Consider the following 18,801-nt stretch of genomic DNA (forward strand, 5'->3'; position numbering starts at 1 on the left):
CGCTGTCCTGTTTCCCACCAGCCACCGTCCCGGGGACAGAGGCTGCAGCAGCTGCAGGGCGCTCTCACTGGCAACGACCCCGGGAGGACGCAAGTGCCCACCCACAGTCCCTTTTTCAACAGGAAGGAAAATCTTCCCGAGTCCAGGCCTTCACGGACCCCCTTTTCTTCCCACTGAGCCAAACGAGGTCACCGTCCCCCGCTAGCCGAAGCACAGGGGGGTTTCGACCAGTTCGAAGTAATCAAAATGGGCCCCGGGGCTGGGCACGTGGCTGCGGGCGGGCGCTCGGCGGCGGGCAGGGAGACGGGTACAGGGCCCGCAGGGCCTGAGCGCCCTCCCGCCCGCACAGGTGTGAACAGACTCCCGGTCCTGAGCAGCCGAACGCAGTGGAGTCGGGCCCCAGCCCGCGGTCTGCGGAGCACTGGGCGGAGAGCGCCTGCTCAGGACACGTGCAGCCGGACCCCTACCCCCGAGGGCGTGGGCGGCGAGGCCGCGGTTTCCCCTTCTGCACCGCCGAGGGCCCCGGCAGTTCTGCCTTCATTCAGCCTGCAGAGAAGTGGGGCGGCCCCAGGGCCTTCGGACCGGAAGCTAGAGAGCAGAAGGCAAAGCCCGGGTGGAGACCACTGTGCCGCCGCGTAGCCGTCCCACGTCCCTCCCTCCCGGAAGTGAGGCCGCCACCGCGGACTACAATTCCCACAGACCCTGCGGCTTCGCCCATACTGATTGGCTCTCTGTGCCATGTATTAGCCAACCAGTCACAGGAAGACGACAGCAGACGGGGCTCACTGACCAATCACAAGATCGAGGAGGCGGGCGCTCCTCCCGCAGATCCAAGCTCTGTGGTCGAAGCGTGGCGGGACCCTTAAAGAGTAGGTTCTTCGGTGCGTCTGGGCCAACTCAGTGATCGAAGAAATGACAGGCCGGCCCTCTTTGTGAAATAAAGACCCGGGGCAGAGGTGTCATTATGTCCAGAGAACTCTGGTCTCCGCTACTCCTGCCTGCGGCACTCGCCGGATAAGACTCAAACGCGTTCCTGCGGCGCCGTCCCGGTCTCTCATTGGCTTCGCCGGGACACGTGGGGGCAGGGGGCGTGGACGCGGCGGCGTGGACGGGGCGGTCGGCCAAGGGTGTAGATGAGGAGTCCGCGGACTCTGGCCTGTGGGCCAAATGGACACTGTGGCGCTGGGCCGGTGGCGACGGCGGAAGCCGGAGGAGCTGCAGGTTCCCGGGGACGCGGTGAGCCCCCCGGGGCCTGGGCGTTAGCAGCGGGAAGGCGGCGTCCTTGGGCGGGCCCCCAGTGGGTCTCGTGTCTCCCGGCGGCAGCCGCGCGGGCTCACCTGTGGGGGCGGAGCCCCGGGTGGGCGTGGAGCCCCAGGTGGGCGTGGCCCTCCGTCGGGTCGCGCCTGCGCAGAGGTGCGGGTCCCGGGCGCCGCCAGCCCCGCACGCCCCCCGGGTTGGAGACCAGGGACCCTCCGAGGGGCGCGGGGCTCCCTGCGAGGCCTGTGACGCGGTGTCTAGTCCAGGTGGTGCCCCACTGTCCACGCTGTTCTCTCTGAGTCCCGTCAACACGTGCAGGCGCTGGGCGGGGGGTGGCGGGGTCCTCGTCAGCAGACGTCGGTCGGTCGGGCTTGGGTCGCGTGCTTTGAGCGGAGTGAGCGGGGTAAGAGGTGACAGGCGAGGCGGGTGGGTCACCAGGCCGGTGACAGGCTGGAAGGGAAACAGTGTGGCAGGTAGCACAGCGCTTGGCCCTTTAGGGACTAGAGACCCGTGGGAAGGCAGCCCCCCGGCGGCTCTGCACATCGCAGGTGCCTCCTCCACCTCGTTTGCACCGCGGGTCCTCGCCGAGAGCAGCCAGATGTGCTGCCCAGCATCTGACTTCTCTGTGTGCTGCTCCCGGGCCCACAGGCTGGATGAGCGCAGGATCTGTCTTCCAGCTACTGCAGGCGACCCGGTTTGCCCGTGTTTTGCACAGCACAGCGAGTGACTAGCATTCTCCCGGCACCATTGTTGCCTCGCCACCCACTGCCTGAGCACGAAGCCACTGTCACAGCTGAACCCTGCTCAGGGACCGTGTTACTAGGTTTAGCTTCTGTAGCAGAGACACTTCAAACTGCAGTGGCTCAAACAAGGTGGAAGTCTGAGTCTCTGCTGCATAACAGTGTGGAGGTGAGCGGTCTGGGGAGGTGGAGCATAGGGACCCTGACACAGGTCGAAGACATCCAGGGACCCAGTTCCTCTGTCTCAGCCCTGCTCCTACCCCTGAGTCCTGTCCTCTTCTGCGTGGTCGGTGCTGGCTCGTTACTGCAGCGCCCACATTCCCTACAGTGGGAAGGAAAGAGTAACGTGACAGGATGTGGAGATGAAAGGGATGGCGGTCAGAGTGAAGGCGGAGGTGGGGAGGGGTGGGGGTGGGCAAGGAGTATGTAGACCACAAGAGGGGACGGAGGCTTGGACAGAGGACGACGGGTGAGACGGTGAAAGTAGACTCAGCTCTCTACTTTGGAGGAAGAAATAACACATCTTGCTGATGGAGTGGATGTGGAAGGTGGTGTACGGGGAGCCATCCAGAATGACTCCCAGCCTTGTGACTTGAGCACCTGGGTGGATAGTGGTGCTTTTATTGACAGAAGGTTGGTGTGGGGCTGCGGTGGGGAAAACGAGGCATTGCATTTAGGCCGTGCCGAGTGTCAGGCCTTTGAGACGCTTAGCAGAGATGTGGTACATCCTGCTAGTTATTGAGTGGTTACCAGCTGGATTATCTGAGTTTCATGGCAACCTGTTATTGTGAATGAGGAAACTGAGGTACAGAGAGGTTAATCGGCTGGCCTAAGGATACCCAGCTTGTAAGTGGAGGAACTAGGTCTGAGGCCCTGCCATCTGCCTGCAGAGCCTGCCCCCTTAACCACCGGGCCCTACAGCTTCCACTGTGGGGCTTGTGGAACTGAAACAGGAGGCTTTGCAATAAAGTCCTAAGTTGGCCATAAAGTGATGAAAAGTGTGATGGCATGGGCTGTCCGGGACCGGCAACCAGGGGTCATTATTGATCAGAAAGAACAGGAAAGGCTTCTGGAAGAAACTTCGAATGATCTTTCAGGTTGAAATTGCTGAAATGAAGTGCCCAGCTTCAGGTTGCAATACTTTGACCAGTGAAGAGTGAGTTGGGTGTCTTATTGCCATGGAGCGTGTGGCCTCCTAATTTGATAAAATTCTTGTTTATATTGTATTGTGCCCTAGTCTTTGATCTAATAATCCAGATTGAGGTCAACAAAGTGTTCAAGTTCTTGTCCCAAGTTTTCCTCCCCTCTGCCCGCCCCCCACACACCCATGGCTCTACACCTTGTGCGCTGTGACCACCAGTGGAGGTTTAGGAACTGCAGCAGCCGGGACCGTCTCTACCAGCTTCGCAAGTGGGGCTCGTGCGGAGCCGGCATCTGGCACCTCTGTAATTCTGACTGGGAAGTTAGCTAATGTGGTAACACGTAGCTGTTAGGTACCAGTGGTGTTCGTTGTTTCCCTCAGGCAGATGTTTTTTGAACACCAGTTGTATACCAAGCAGTGTTCTGGGCTCTGGAGGAAGAGAAGTGAAGTCTTCAGTCAGGTTGACCCTGTGACGTGGGGCATCCCGGGCGGCTCTTTCAGTCCCCCTGCCCACGCTGCTCAGCACACCACATGTTTCAGAATGAAACTGTCTTCCGGGAACATGTAAGCGTCTTGTCCACTCAGTCTTTCCTCTCCGCTAGGATTCTCCTTCTGAAAGAGCACGGGCTCTGAGAACACCTGAGATGCCTGGGCTCAGGGTCCACTCGGTACCATTTGGGTTCCATCTGAGCTAATTCGGGATCCTTTTCCGAGCTTTCGATCCCGAGGCTAAGCAGCCATTTCCTCTGTTGTTAATTCTTTCCATTCTTAGTCAGTGTCCTTTAGAAATAAAGTAGAAGGATGCATTAATTCATTGGCTGTTATTAGGATTTTTTGCTTATTGTTTCTGTTTCTTTTTATGTATTTTTAATGCCATTGTTGGGGCATAACAAACTACACATGTTTTACAATTTGACTTTTTTGCCCTTATAAGTAATGCTTTTATGAACAGTTATGTCCCAATTTTTGTATGGACATGTTTTTATTTCTCTCTGGTATATACCAGTTGTAGAATTTCTGGGTCAGTGTGGTAACTGTAACTGTCTTTAAACATTTCAGGAACTCCTAGATTATTTTCCAAAGAGACAGCACCGTTTCATGTTCTCATCAGCAGTATAAGAGGCTTCCAGGTTTTTTATATCCTCATCCAAACTTGTGATCTGTTTTTAAAATTATAGACGTCTTATGTGTCACCTCTTTGTGGTTTTGATTTGCATTTTCTTGATAACTTAAGACTTTGAGCATCTTTTAATGTATTTCTTAGCCATTTGTGTATCTTTTTTGGAGAATGTCTGTCAGATCCTTTGCCCATTTTTTAATTGGGTTTTTGGTCTTTTTATTGTTGAGTTTTAATAATTTGTTATGTATTCTAAATATAAGCCCCTTATCAGATGTATGATTTGCGTATTTTTTCGCCCATTCTGTACCCCTATTTCCTTCTAAAAGTCATCGTTTTAGCTCTTGCATTTAGACCTACGTTCCATTTCAAGTTAGTGTTTTGTATGGTGTGGAGTGAGGTTCCAACCTCACTAGTTTGCATATAGTCGTAAATTGTTCAAAGCACTGTTTGCTGAAAAGGCTCTTCTTTCTCCCCTTCTTACTTCCCTTGGCCCCTTTGTTGAAAACACACTGTAAATGTTAGGGAGTTTATCTGGATTCTCAATTCTATTCTGCTGATCTACATGTCTATACCCGTATGTCAGTACCAGTCTTCATTACTGTAGTTTCTGGTAAGTTTTTAAACCTGGAAATGGGAGTCCTCCAATTTTGTTCTTTGTTGTTGTTGTTGTTCTGGGCCCTTTAATTTCCATACGAATTTTAGGGTCCCTTGTCAATTTCTGCAAAGAAGACAGCTGGAATTTTGGTAGGGATTGTATTGAATCTATTAATTTGATTCCATCTGAACAATATTAAGTCTTCTGTGAACATGGAATGTCTTTCTAAGTTTTGTTGATGTTTTTATATTGCTTTTCTACTTACTGTGTCATTAACTTTCACCCAGATCTTTATTATTTCTTTTCTTCTTACATTTGGTTCAGTTCTTTTGTTTCTGGGTACTTAAGGTGGAAGCTGAGTTCATTGGGTGGATACCTTTCCTGTTTTCTCTTGTCGGCATTCAGTGTATACATCTCCCCCTAAGTTTTTTTTTAGTGCAATTTTAGGTATGTTTTGTTTTCATTTTTTCCATTTCAAAATGCTTTATAATTTTCCATTTGATCTCTTCTTTGATGCATTTCTCACTTACAAGTGTGTTATTTAGTTTCCAACTATTGGGGTTTTCTAGAGATCTTTTATTGCTTCCTAATTTAATTCCACCATGGTCAGAGAACATACTTTGTATGACTTGAATCCTTTTAAGTTTACTGAGACCTTTTTTCTAAAATTTATTTTATTATAAGTGAAATATTTTATTTCACTTAACATGGAATGTATCCTCTTAACAAATGTTACATGCGCAGTATGCTAATGTTGACTGTAGGTACAATGTTAGGAGATTTCTAGAGCTTATTTATGTTACTTACCTGAAACTTTATGCCTGTTGATTAATGACTCCATTTCCCCTCCCCATAGCGCCTGGTAACCAACCTTTGATTTTATGCATTTAACTGTTTTAGATACCTCCGATAAGTGGAATCATGCAGTATGTGTCTTTCTGTGTCTATCTTATTTCTCTTAGCCTAATGTCCTCAAAGCCCATCTATGTCATTACATACTGCAAAATTTTCTGTCTTTTTTGAGGCATAGTTTTCAGGTTCGTGTATGAAGAAGCATATGTCAGTAGCTTGTTCCTGTTAATTGCTAACTAATATTCTGGTCTATGAGTAGACCACATTCAGTTTACCCATTCATCAGTTGATAGACATTAGGCCTTCTTTTCCTTTTTGGCTGTTACGAATAGTGCTGAAAACTAGGAAAATTTACATGTAGATCGTTGTGTGGACACGTTTTCATTTGTCTTAGGTAGACACCTAGGACTAGAATGGCTAGTCCCCCGGTAGATTTATGTTTCACTTTCTAAGAAACTGCCAAACTGTTTTCCAGAGTGCACCCTGCCAGCTCCTTGTGAGGGTTCCTGTTTGCCCATATCCGCATCTGTCTGTCTTTGATTACAGCTATTCTGATAGATATGAAGCTGCTGTCTCCTAATGACTAATGGTTTTGAACATCTTTTCATGTGCTGATTCATCACTCCTAACTTTTTTGGTGAACTGTTAAAAACAATCTTTCGCCCACTTTTTAAAAAAGCTTTGTGTATAGTTTACATAGCTTAAAGTTCACTCTTTTAGAGTGCACAGATCAGTCTTTTCAGTCTATTCACAGTTGTGTAAAGACCACAATCTAATCTCAACATTTTCGTCACCTCGGAAAGATCCTGGCACCCATTAGTGCTTACTCCCTGCTTCCTCTCCCGCCGTCCTAAGCAACTGTCAGTTGCCTTTCTGTCTCTTTGCATTTGCCTGTTCTCCACCATTGGTATTGATGGAATCACAAAATAGTTCATATGTGGTCTCTTGTGCCTGGTTTCTTTCACTTAGCATAACAAGGTTTTGAGGTACACCCATGTGGAAGACCGGTGCCTTATTCATTTCTGTTGCTAAACAGTATCCCATGGTCTGGACAGACCACATTGTCCTTACCCATTTATCAGCTGACGGGCATTTGGGTTGTTAGCACTTCCGGGCTTTATAAGTAATGCGGCCGAGAACATTCGCGTCCAAGTTTGCGTGGACAGATGTTTTCATTTCTCTTGGGTAGCTACCTAATTGTGGAATTGCTGCGCCATAGGGTGACTGTGCTTGGCAGGTTGGGGAATCTCCAGACTGTTCTCACAGAAGCTGCACCCTTTAGATTCCCGCTGGCAGTGAATGAGGAGGGTTCCAGTTTCTCCACATCCTTCTCATCACTTGCTATTGTCTCTTTTGGTTGTAACCATTCTGGTGGGTGGGAAGTGGTATCCCATTGTGGGGTATTTGTGTATTTTTTTTACAGTTTCTTTTTTTTTCCACTGTGTTTTTGATTTGCATTTTTCTAAGGACTAATGATGTTGAATCTCTTTTCATGTGCTTATTGGCATTTTGTGCATCTTAGCTGGAAAAATTACTATTCAAATCCTTTGCCCATTTAAAAACTTATGTTATTTGTCTTGTTAAATTGAAAGACTTCTTTATATATTCTGGGTACAAATCCTTTAACATATATATGATGTGTATTTTCTCCAAGGATGTGGCTTGACTTTTTACTTTCTTAATGGTGTCTTTTGAAGTCCAAAAGTTAGATATGGATGAAGTCTAATTTATCAATTTGTTTCTTTCATGGATCATGCTTTTGGTGTCGTATCTAAGAAATCTCTAACCCAAGATCACAGAGATTTTCTCCTGTGTTCTTTTCTAATAATTTTATGCCTTTAGCCCTTACGTTTAGATCTCTGATTCATTTTGAGTTCATTTTCATCTGTCATATGTGGTCGGGCCCGAAGTCCCTCCTTAGGCATGCAGATACTGAATCGGGGCAGCACCATTTTTGTGTGAAGGCCATTCTGTCTTGGTGGAATTGTCTGGGCACCTTTGACAAGTCAGTTAGCCATACATGTGAGGATTTTCTTCTGATTCTCAGTTCTGTGCCGTTGATCTGTGTTTGTTCCTGTACACACTGCCTCAATTATTGTAGACTTATGTTAAGTTTAGAAATCTTTTTCCTCCACGGTTTAATTTTTAGTGCTTCTTTAGTTGTATTTCTCAGTCTTGTCTGAGACTGAAAATACACTGAAGATCCAGGTCTTTCATTTCAAATCATCGGATGTCAGGCAAGTTAGCCTTGGTTTTGGGACTTTGTTCTCCTCATCTGTGAAATAGAAATAAAATTCCCTACTCTTCCCGTGTCACAGAATTATTGTGAGGATCAAGTGACAGAAATGTGGAAACACTGTAAACTGGTTTTTGTGATGGGAAGGGATGCTCATTAGGTTCTACCTGTTGTAAGAAAAGTTGTATGCCTGCTTTCCTTAAGGTCCTTAATTATAGTCAGGAGTGTGACTTAGGTTTATAGTGCTCTTGATAAATATTGCAAGCGTAAAATTAATCCTCAGTAAGTCTAGTGTGTACATTGATGTCTTTTTACGTGGATTAGAAGTGACTGGTTTTTATTGCTCTTCCCTGCTGTCTTCCTTCAGATAACCAGCTCTCATAGAGTTGAGTTGGCACTCTTACTTCTGACCAGGGGCTTTTGGTCGTCTCCTCAGAAATCGCCTTCTCTGCCAAGCTGGATTGGCACCGTAAGTTCAGATCTGTTTGGTTCGAGCCCCGTTCACCCTGATGACATGGGAGTGGACAGCAGGAATCCTCACTCTGTCCTTTCTGTAGTTGACACGGTGCCAGATTTCACTGTGTTGTAGAGGGAACCTTCCAAGTGCAAGGTCATTTTCCAAATGAAAATGTCATCGAGGAGGACTCTTTGCTTGATGGAAACCATACTCTCTTCCTAAATGGCAGTCTGAAGGGCCTTATCAATCGAGCTCGTCAGCGGTAACGGTTTTGTGTCCAGGGCTGATGGACGTCCACGTCAGCTACTCCATCCACATCAGCAAAAGCAAACTTTCTTTACTTCGGTGGAATGAAAACTAAACCAAACTAAACTAAAAAAACCTCCCTGCGCAAACTGTTTCCGGCAGCTAGGACTCAATTAACCAGCATGACACATTTATAATGCACATGATCTTTAAAATAAAGGCCGTTAGTCAATAAAAATCCTCAAAATGAAGGGTGTGTGTGTGTGTGTGTGTGTGTGTGTGTGTATAGACACCGTTGATTGCATTACTGCATTCTAATGATTTACACTGGTATTCCAACACATAGTGCATATACCTAACTCACATATTAGCATATATGTTAGATACTCATATGTTCAATTCAAGGTGTTTAATCTTTAAGAACGTGCCATTTTCTGGCTGTGCTGATTGAAGAGAATACAGTGCTTTTCTGTCGAAGTGTGCAAGGAAGTTGGTGTCTTTTTTTCTTTATTCTCCACATTCTTCCCTAGTAGAGTGGAGGGTGGGTTTCTGGAGGTGGCCACGAGTCCGAGTTCAGCCCCCGCAGTGCTGGTACCTGACTTGTGTGTTCTCTGTGCCCTGCTCTGTTCACGGGCTCACCGGTGTGTGCCCAGCTGTGTGGGGACTGCATCCCCATCTGGTTTCTCTCTTCCTACTGGGCCTTGAATTTCATAGGTGCCCTGAAGCCTTTAGCAGCTGCCCCTTCCTCCCAGCCGCCCGCCCCACTCCTCAAGCTCACTGGGGCCCCCTCACTTCCAATGGAGGAGAAGGTCCCGGGCAACAAAGGCGCGACTGGCCTCCGCAGCAAGGGCAACATGTCTTTCCCAGACCGCCACCTCCGTTCCACCGTTGAGGAACATGAGACCTAGTTTATATTTTAATTTATGCATCTTATCAAGTGTCTTGGTCATGTTGTTCTTGTAGTTTTTCTCTGGCGAGGTTGCTGTTGGACTGATCTTCAGTTACTGTGGAGAAATGGGGTCTTTGTGTCCATGCGGGATTTTAATTTTGTTTCTACAGTGTGGGGGCTTTGTAGCCGGGTGGCAAATCTTCGTCTGCCTCTAGGAAGGCTGATACGCCCTCCAGAAGGCTGTAGAGTGACCCGTCATGCATATACCCTGGAGTTAAGTGCTTCTGCAGCCTTCACTTGCTTGGGTCCCACCACCCCCGGCACTGGGCTGTGTGCCAAGTAAGTGTCCAGGTCAATATCGTGTGCAGGCAGCTCTCCGTGTCCGTAGTAAATAGCAGGAACATGAATCATTCCGTCCACTCAGCTGGCCGAGGGCCACCACGCCGGTAATCACGTCCCTGGAGGAGCCCAGCCATCACCCAGCACCTTGGTCTCAGAGTGGTTCCCCCTTCGCCTGCCACACGGGCTGTGGGGGCCTGACCTGAGCCACTGTGCCCCGCGTCAGGTGAGCCCACAGAACTGCTTCAGAATGGAGCCCCAGAGGGTCCAGAGGTCATCGTCAGTGTAGGTTCTGCCTCTCGCTCGTCGTCCATGCCCTGTGCTTTCCTTTTTGGCAGGTCTGACGTTGTTGAGAAAGAACAAGGGAAAAGATGATTGCTCCTAGCCGACTGGTGTCACTGATGGGGAAAGGAGAGACCTAGGTATAAAGTAGTATTTCTACCTTTTCCTTTTAGCACAGATTATTGAAAGTTGAGAGTAAACCAATTTTAACACATTACACCTGATTTTTAAATTGAATGTATTGGGATACATTGGTTAATAGCATTCGATAGATTTCAGGGGTACAACTTTATAATACGACACCTGTTTGCGCTCTTATGTGCTCACCACCCAAAGTCTAGTCTGCTTCCGTCACCATGTATGTGACCCCCTTTGCGCTCTTCACCCTTCCCCCTGCCCTCTGGTAACCACCATGGTGTCGTCTGTGTCTGTGAGTTGGGTTTCTATTTTTCGTTTGTTACTTTTTGTTTTATGTCCCACACAGGAGTGGAACCATACGGTCCTTGTCCTTTTCCACCCATTGTATTTCACTTAGCACTATGGTCTCAAGACCCCCCATTTCGTTGCAGTGGCAGCACTGCATCTTTTGCTGGCTGAGCCGGATTCCATTGTGTGTTGAAGGACATCTGTTGAAGGACACTGAGGTTGTCTCCATGTCTTTTCACCCTCTTTTTACAGTATGAAGATTGAGCAGATCCCGAATGACCAGAGCTCTAGGCCCTTGGTCTTTTCTTCTCCAGTACTGTCATCTGACGTAGGTGAAGATGCAGGACACTGCATTATTTGCAAGTCGTGAAGATGGTATTACTGTGATGACTGCAGCATCAGCGTGATTACTGCAGCATCAGCGTGATTACTGCAGCATCAACGTGATTACTGCAGCATCAACGTGATTACTGCAGCATCAACGTGATTACTGCAGCATCAGCGTGATTACTGCAGCATCAACGTGATTCTGCAGCATCAACGTGATTACTGCAGCATCAACGTGATTACTGCAGCATCAACGTGATTACTGCAGCATCAGTGTGATTACTGCAGCATCAGCGTGATTACTGCAGCATCAGCGTGATTACTGCAGCATCAACGTGATTACTGCAGCATCAACGTGATTACTGCAGCATCAACGTGATTACTGCAGCATCAGCGTGATTACTGCAGCATCAACGTGATTACTGCAGCATCAGCGTGATTACTGCAGCATCAACGTGATTACTGCAGCATCAACGTGATTACTGCAGCATCAACGTGATTACTGCAGCATCAACGTGATTACTGCAGCATCAACGTGATTACTGCAGCATCAACGTGATTACTGCAGTATTTGGCAGAATGATTGAGTATAGTTTGATATGCTGGAATACAACATGGAAATCAAATTAAACTTAACGAGGGTCTGCAGGAGAGCATGCAGTTACATTTAAAGAAGAGGGACACTCAGTAAGGGCCAGGAATGGGACAGTTGCTTCATGTGGAGAAGAACGAGGGTTGTGGAGGGTGCGAGTCTCTCGAACCCACGTGTGATGTAGTTGCTGAGGCCATTCATTTAGTGTATGTTTTCACTGGTTATTTCCTCTTCATCATTTCTTATTTTCTACATTTGTGCTTTTACCTGTTTTTTCTTGATCAATTTAGCTACTGGATTGTCTATTTTAATTCCTCCCACCACCCAAAAACACCTACAGTTTAGATTTATTAGATATGTTTTACAATGGAAAATCCTCTATCTCATTAATCAGGTGTTCCCTCAATTATTTCCTTCCTTGTGTTTTCTTTTGGGTTACTGTGTTGTTGTTTTCTAGTTTTCATGAGCTGAGATTTATTTGTTAATTTTATTTTTTCATTATTGATAAAAATGTTAGTATAATGACTATTTCTCTGATTACAGCTTTAAATAAACCATTCCATAGATTCTGATAGGTAGTGTTTTCTTGTAATTATTTGTTTTAGAGTCTGTATTTAGTTTGTATTTCCTCTTTCACCTAGAGTCAGTGATGGGGGTTTTAAATACCCAGGTGCAAGCGCCTTTCTGTGTTTTGTTTTTGTTAGTAATGTATAGTTTTATTGCATTGTGATCAGAGGGTGTTGTTTGCAGTATTTCTACCTTTTGGAGGTAGTTTCTACCTTATGTTGGTGTTTACTTTGTGACCTAATGTATGATCAGCTGTTGTGACTGTGCCACAGGTTCTTGATAAGAATGTGTATTTGCTGTCACCAAGGTTTAGAGTTCAAGATACAGCTATGGCTGTATGGATCTATGGATCCATAGATCTATGGATCCACCTTGATTGATAGCGTCTAGATCGTCTGTCTCCTCCTTTTGTGTGTACTTGCTCTGCCTGGTACTGAGAATAGTGTAGTAAATCTCCTAAGATTAGTGGGTTTCTAACTGGGTTTCCTTGGGTCCCCTGTCGTCTTTGCTTCATGAAGGTCGTGCTTGTGTTAGTCGGTGCTACATGTTCATGAGCGTTATGTCTCCATTGTGCACTGGCTTTTAGCATTAAATACGTCCTCAGTTGTGTTGAACACGTTGGGGCTTGATTTCTACTTGGTCTACTGCTGTTCTTTTTGTTTTCATTTTCCAGGTGTACTTTTGTCCATCCTTTTTAGGTTTAGCCTTTCAGAATGACTTCATTTTAGGTATGTCTCTTGTTTACAGCATATAGTTGGGTCTTGTTCTGTGAGACAAATTAAAAATCTCTTTCTTTTAACAGATGGCTTAAATCCATTAGTATTTATTGGCATGACTAATTTGTTTGCAACTCTTTATCGTAATATTTTATAATTATTTATATTTTGTTATATTGCTGTTTCTTTCTCTATGAGATCTGTCTTCTCTTTTATTGAGATTTTTTAACTTTGGATTTACACAGATTTGTATTTAAATCTATTTTGATGTCCTTAGTAACCTGTTTTATTATTTTACTCTTCACTGTCTGATTTACCAGTTTTTTTCCGGTATCCTTTAATACCCAGCTATACAATAATAGCCTAGATATTAATCAGACTTTTTCTACTTTCCCTCTTCCTTTATCTCCCATATTTTAGTTGAATTATTTCTGCTTCGTATATAATATTTGTACATTAGTCTATCAGCCAAATCCCACCTTCGTTTTAGTCTTAGATATACATCTAAATAACTATAAATGCTCATCAAAATCCTTTTGCTGGAATTTTCCCAGTCACCCCTTGGTTAGATAAAGCTCATCCTCACATAGAATTCGCAGGAAGGGCTGATGGGTGTAGGGGTGTGGTATTCTCTAAATTCATGTATGTTAAAAACTGTTTTTGATAGTCTTGATAACAAAGGCAGCTTGCTGGATTTACAATTCTTGGTTCGTTCTTTCTTTCATTGAATTGTTTAAAAGTGTTGCTTCATTGTTGTCTTACTTACATGTTGGCTTTGCAAAGTCTGATGCCAGTCTCATTTCTTGTCACGTTCACTGATCTTTGTGCCCAGCCAGGGGCCTTGAGGATTTTATCTTTGTCTTTGAAATCTCATAGTTTTGTTAGGATGTGTCTCAGGGTTGATCATTCTGGGTTGATTTCCCAGGTACCCTGTGAACCTTTTCATTTTAATATTCAGTCCTTTTTTTATTTCTGCAAAGTTTTCTTGGATTATAGTTTTAAATATTAGCTTTGCTCCTTTATTTTGTTTTCCTCTTTCAGGATCTCTGATTTACGAGCGTTATTCCTTCTTTGTCTTCCACTCCCGCTGCTTTATTTCTTACTCTTTAATTCTTTATTCAAATGTCATTTTCATTCTCTCCATTGTATTCCTGTCTTTCCTCAATGCCCTTTATGAATTTTTATTTGAATTTATACTCCTTTGGCACTTTATAATTTTTTCTTTGTTTCTGAAATAATTTTGTTTTTTCCTTTCATTACTTTCCTGAGTTCATTCAACTTTTCCTTCCTTTCTCTGTTTTGGTCCCCTTCTGCTTTTAATTTCACATTTCTAATTCAAGGTGATTTTTCATATCTTCATGTTTGTTCGAACATACTTAATTATGTTTTTAGAGTACTGAACTACTATTTTCTTTAGATTCATGATTCTTTTCAGTAGGAAATGTTTATGGTATTTGTGTTTTTCAAAAGATCGCTAGTGTGATGGCACCTCTTTTGTTAGTCGGGCCAAGTCCCGAACTCAGGTTGCTGTTTGTTTGTGTGTTTAGGTGACTAACAGGGAGCACGTGTGCAACCCTTCTGGTATTATGGTCCCTAAATTTTCCCTCTTTTCCTTCTTTTTATCTTCACCAACCAGTTCCCAAAGAGTGCTTCTCCCTTCTTCTATTGCCTTGTTCTTCCCCCAGAAGTCATGAGTTTTGAAGCCTGCATCTTTAAATGGTAGCTGGTTCTTTAAACTGTGTGGACGTTGAAATCCCTTCCCTGAGTCTATGCTCTGGTCTGCGCAGGTGCTTTCATAGCTTTTTCGTGTTTGTTGTGGACTTTGCAGGGGGTAGGGCGTAAGCGTGGCGTGTAAATCGCTCTCACCCCCTGTGCTAGTGTCCTTCCTCCGTCGATCACAGTTTTTCCTTATGCCCTTGCCCTCCACGCAGCCCGAGTCGGTGGGTGGGTGGGGGGGCACTCTTGAATTTGGTGGCATTTCTATTTTTATTAGCCTTATTTTCAGATTTCGGCAGTCTCTGTCTTTAAGTTTTACCCAGGGTGTGGTTAGGTATAGAATTTCTGGTTTTCCTTTCTGTAATTTCACGTCGTTTGGGAAGAACTGTAGAGAGGTGGGTGACAGCTGTGCCCTGCGCTTGTCCTTAGCTATCTGGGGGTCAAACCCTTAGCCCAAGAAATTATTCTAGTGGCTTAAGCGGCCCAGAGTTCAACATTTTTCATTTGAATCCTTAAGTGTTTTAAGGTATGTTAGAGAACAGTAAAACTAACGGTCTACAAATACGAAGTTTCTATATTGAATAAATCCATTAAATAAAAAGAAGTCAATTTAGAAAATATTAAATAAATAATAGTACAGATAAACAAATGTGGCACAATCATAGCAATGGTTTGCAAGTGACTGGAGGAGTTGGGAGCCGCTGTGCTAACGGAAATGTTTGCCGGTGGCAGGAGCTGTCCAGCAGTGGGGCCTGCGGGCTGGCTCAGGGACCCGGCCACCATTGGCACTGGCAAGGCCGACTCCGTGGCTGTTTGCAAAGGTCCTCCTACCTCTGTCAGTGAAAGCAGAGTTACCTCTCAGAATACACAAAGTCCTGGAACTTTGAGAGTGAATAATGTTTTCTTTAGCATTAGAGGATTGTTTTGATAATTTATCTTCTTCAGTTCAGGGAAGCGAAAACCAAGTGGTAACTTTCCCAAAGGTATCCAGTTATGAACTGTGTTTGCAACTTTTGAAATAAAATTAATTTGCTCTAAAGTGTCAGTAAGAGAAAGAATTATTCACATGTGAATTATTCCTATTGCATTAAGAAAGTATGTAATGTAGCACTGGGCAAAATGTGTTGAAGCATATAACTAGTTTCTTGAACAAAATTTATAGGTTTCGTACATTTTCAATATCAATAAACCAATCACAATAGTTTATTACAAGAGTTTCGGCCAAAATTGTTAAAATGACTATTTTAAATCTATAAAGCTAAGTAAATATCAGACAATGCAGGCAATAATCAGGTTAAATGTAATTGATGGTGGTTATTGCTGAAGATAAAGTTTCAAGTCATCTCCTCAGATGTCCTATAAACTTTCCCCTCTCCACAGGGGTCGGTATTTGCCACTAAAGTTTTCAGAAAGCAAATTTAATTAGAGTGTTGTGTGCTTTATGAAGCCATCTCATGTGAAATTTTGTTTGTTTCAGAAACGGGCATGCAAGAGCTTCGAAGCAGCTGTACAGGAGCGGGGGTGCCCCCCAGGCAAGGCCAGCGTCCTGGGGTCCTGGGGCTGTGAGAATCTGGCCTGGCCGCCTGGAGGCCACCTCCCTGCAACGAGGCCAGACATTGGCCAGGGGCCACCACGTGTCGGGGTAGGTTCCTGTTCCTGCCACACCAGCTGGGAACCCATTTAAATATTTTAATAAAAAGTGTAAATAACCATTGTTCTGATACATCTGCGTCTGTGATTTGTTAAATAGATTCCTCCAAATGGTGGAAGGAGCCTGGCCCAGCCGTGCCCGAGATGTATTGCAGGAGAATCTGTAAGTGCATTAACCTTCTTGCTGTGACATAAAAGATAGACTTGTTCTTAAATATTAGATCCATAAAACAAAGTTAATAAAAATGGCAATTACGTTTCTAAGGAATGAGGGATGTAAATAAAAAGGTGCAGATTGATTTAAGCTTTTCTTAGTATTCTACTGGGGTGCAAACTAATTTGTTTCCAGCTTCAAGTTGGAAATAGAAATGGAAAATACATTTAAAATTCTTTCTAAAAGCAGGACTCAGGGAAGGGAACAGGCCGTGGAATGGTGTGACACAGAGATCTTTTCAGGGCAGCTGGGAGACAAGACCTGCCCTCATTTCGTCATCCAAATAGAATGCACGTTGTTTTTTCTGGTCTCTGTTTAAACTTTTCTGTCATGTTTCCATAAACTTCCCATAAACCACACATGTCAGAAGGAGAGACGCAGCAGTCACACCTCTCATTCAATGTAAAGGGAGGTCTGGCTTTGCCAGTCAGTCTCAGGGTCCTGTACCAGGCAGAACGTCCTACAGTGACATTAGCATAATAATACCTTTGTTATTAATTTTGAGCTTATTTAAGAACAAGTTAATATATCTTTGATAAGTCTGTAATTCTTGGGGTTTTTTAAATTTAAAATTTGGAATCTTAATACTGTAATAAAATAGAATTGCGTTTAATTTCCAAACACAGAAACCAGGAGTGTGTGTGTGAGTGTGTGTGTGTGTGCATGTCTGTGTATTTCTGCTATTGCCCCCTAAAGATTTTTAGAGAAATGTATTGCTGTGTTTTTGATGAGCAAAAGATTGAGTCCATAAATTAGAGAGCTCTTCAACGGACACGTTGCAAGCTACCATGTTTCACAATGATAGGCAATGAGTGTGTTTTATACCAAGACCTGAAACTGTGGCAGTTGTCACCCGTGTGAACCTCTGATTATCTGAAGTCATTAGACAAGTATAAACAGAGCCTTTATGTCGGAGTCAGTCCCTGAAGGCGTGCGTCTCCACCTCCAGGAGCATTTCCGCTGGTTCTGTGCGTTCCCTGGCAGAGTCCTTCCTGCACAGTGGGAAATCAGGGCCCTGCAGTGTGAACTGCTGTGCTTAGGCTGACTCATGCAACTGCCAGACAGACCCTGGCATGGAGAGATAAGTCACCTGGAGAAATAGGACCCCATTCTGGGCGCCTGTGTTAATGCTGTGACCGTCCCTGTTCTCATCCCACGCCAGGGGAATGTGCCTTTCAAACCCCCAGCTGTGGGCAAACCCTGGGAGGGGAGCATGGATTCTCGGTGCCCTGGGAGCTTATGTTCTGGCATGAATGGCGTAAAGGGAAAAAAAATTTGGCTCAAGCAACTGATTGGATCATTTTGGCTAATATTCTGTTTGAACAACAGCACCTATTTGATGAGGGTTTTCCTTCCTTTGTAATTCCCCAAGCTTGCCTCTGTTATGTTTCAGAGGAAATGAATCTATGAGCAGAAAACCTATATTGATATGTAAATATATCATTTTTTTGTTAATGCTTGATATTCTTTTTCATCTAAATTTCAGAAACCGACTTTAAAAAATCAGTTTCCCTTATTTGTAGTTATTCTCAATAAAATTTCACCGAGGCTTGGGTGATTTAATATTTACCCCCACTATTTCTAAGTCTTATGTAAATAAAGATTGAAATGTGAATTTGAAAAGTCACACCTCTTGATATTTGAACAGACTATAGCTGCATATATCTTCTTTTTCTAATAATATGGCTAGTTTCCCTCTAAGCTTTTAAAATAATAAGACACTATTTCTGTATTCTAGAGCATCGAAAGTTCAGTGTTAAATAAAAAGCAAATAGTATTTTTAGTGATGCAGGATCCCAGGGAGAAGTACTTAGCACAGATCAGCAGTGGGCCGCAGCCCCATGTTTCAGATGACTTCATCACACAAGCAGCTCCATGTGTGTACAAGTGTGCCCCCTTTGCACATGAGTGCCCCTCCCCCGCCCCACCATTCCCCTCCTGTAGCTGACCCAGGTGACCAGCCTTGGGTAGTTTGTGTGGAATTCCCAGCAGGAAACTTGTGTGTGATTCTCAGCTTCTTTGGTGCTTTTCCGCAGTACTTATCCTTTTGCATCCTACTCCGAACTTATTTCTGACCCTGTATATTTCTGACCCGGTGACTATCGGCTCATCTGATCAGTTCTGCTCTAAATTCTCCACGCGGCTGTCTCAGCTCGGTGCCTGAGTTCCTGTTGTCCTTCTGTTCCTAAGCTTTTTCTTGTTTTTGTCATGAATCATTTCTCACCAATGCGAGGTCCTGACTTCTCACATATGCAGGCACTCTTCCCGTAGACCTTGTCACTCTCACGTTTCACGATGGCATTGAGACAAGTTAGTTAGTGTGACATCAGGCAGTTAGGAATTCCCTGGTAGACTGAGCAGAAACTGAACTGACCATATCTTCCAAGCCTGCATATACCCTGCTCCTCCAGGGCAGAAACCTTAATCGTGCTCTGGAGC

At 44.8% G+C, this 18,801-nt stretch overlaps 1 protein-coding gene across 1 annotated transcript in view; it reads left to right on the forward strand.

Moving 5' to 3' along the window:
* Positions 1-1,086: 1,086 nt before the first annotated feature.
* Positions 1,087-18,801, forward strand: part of LOC308507843 (uncharacterized protein C10orf143) — a 31,419-nt gene continuing 13,704 nt past the window's right edge. Inside the window, exons 1-3 of the mRNA XM_081073580.1 lie at positions 1,087-1,236; positions 15,976-16,140; positions 16,249-16,311. Coding sequence (XP_080929706.1) covers positions 1,168-1,236; positions 15,976-16,140; positions 16,249-16,311 — 297 coding nt within the window. The 5' untranslated portion in view covers positions 1,087-1,167. The remainder of the gene's footprint in view (positions 1,237-15,975; positions 16,141-16,248; positions 16,312-18,801) is intronic.

Source organism: Rhinolophus hipposideros, assembly GCF_964194185.1.
Source record: "Rhinolophus hipposideros genome assembly, chromosome: 15".
NCBI classification, from domain to species: Eukaryota; Metazoa; Chordata; class Mammalia; order Chiroptera; family Rhinolophidae; genus Rhinolophus; species Rhinolophus hipposideros.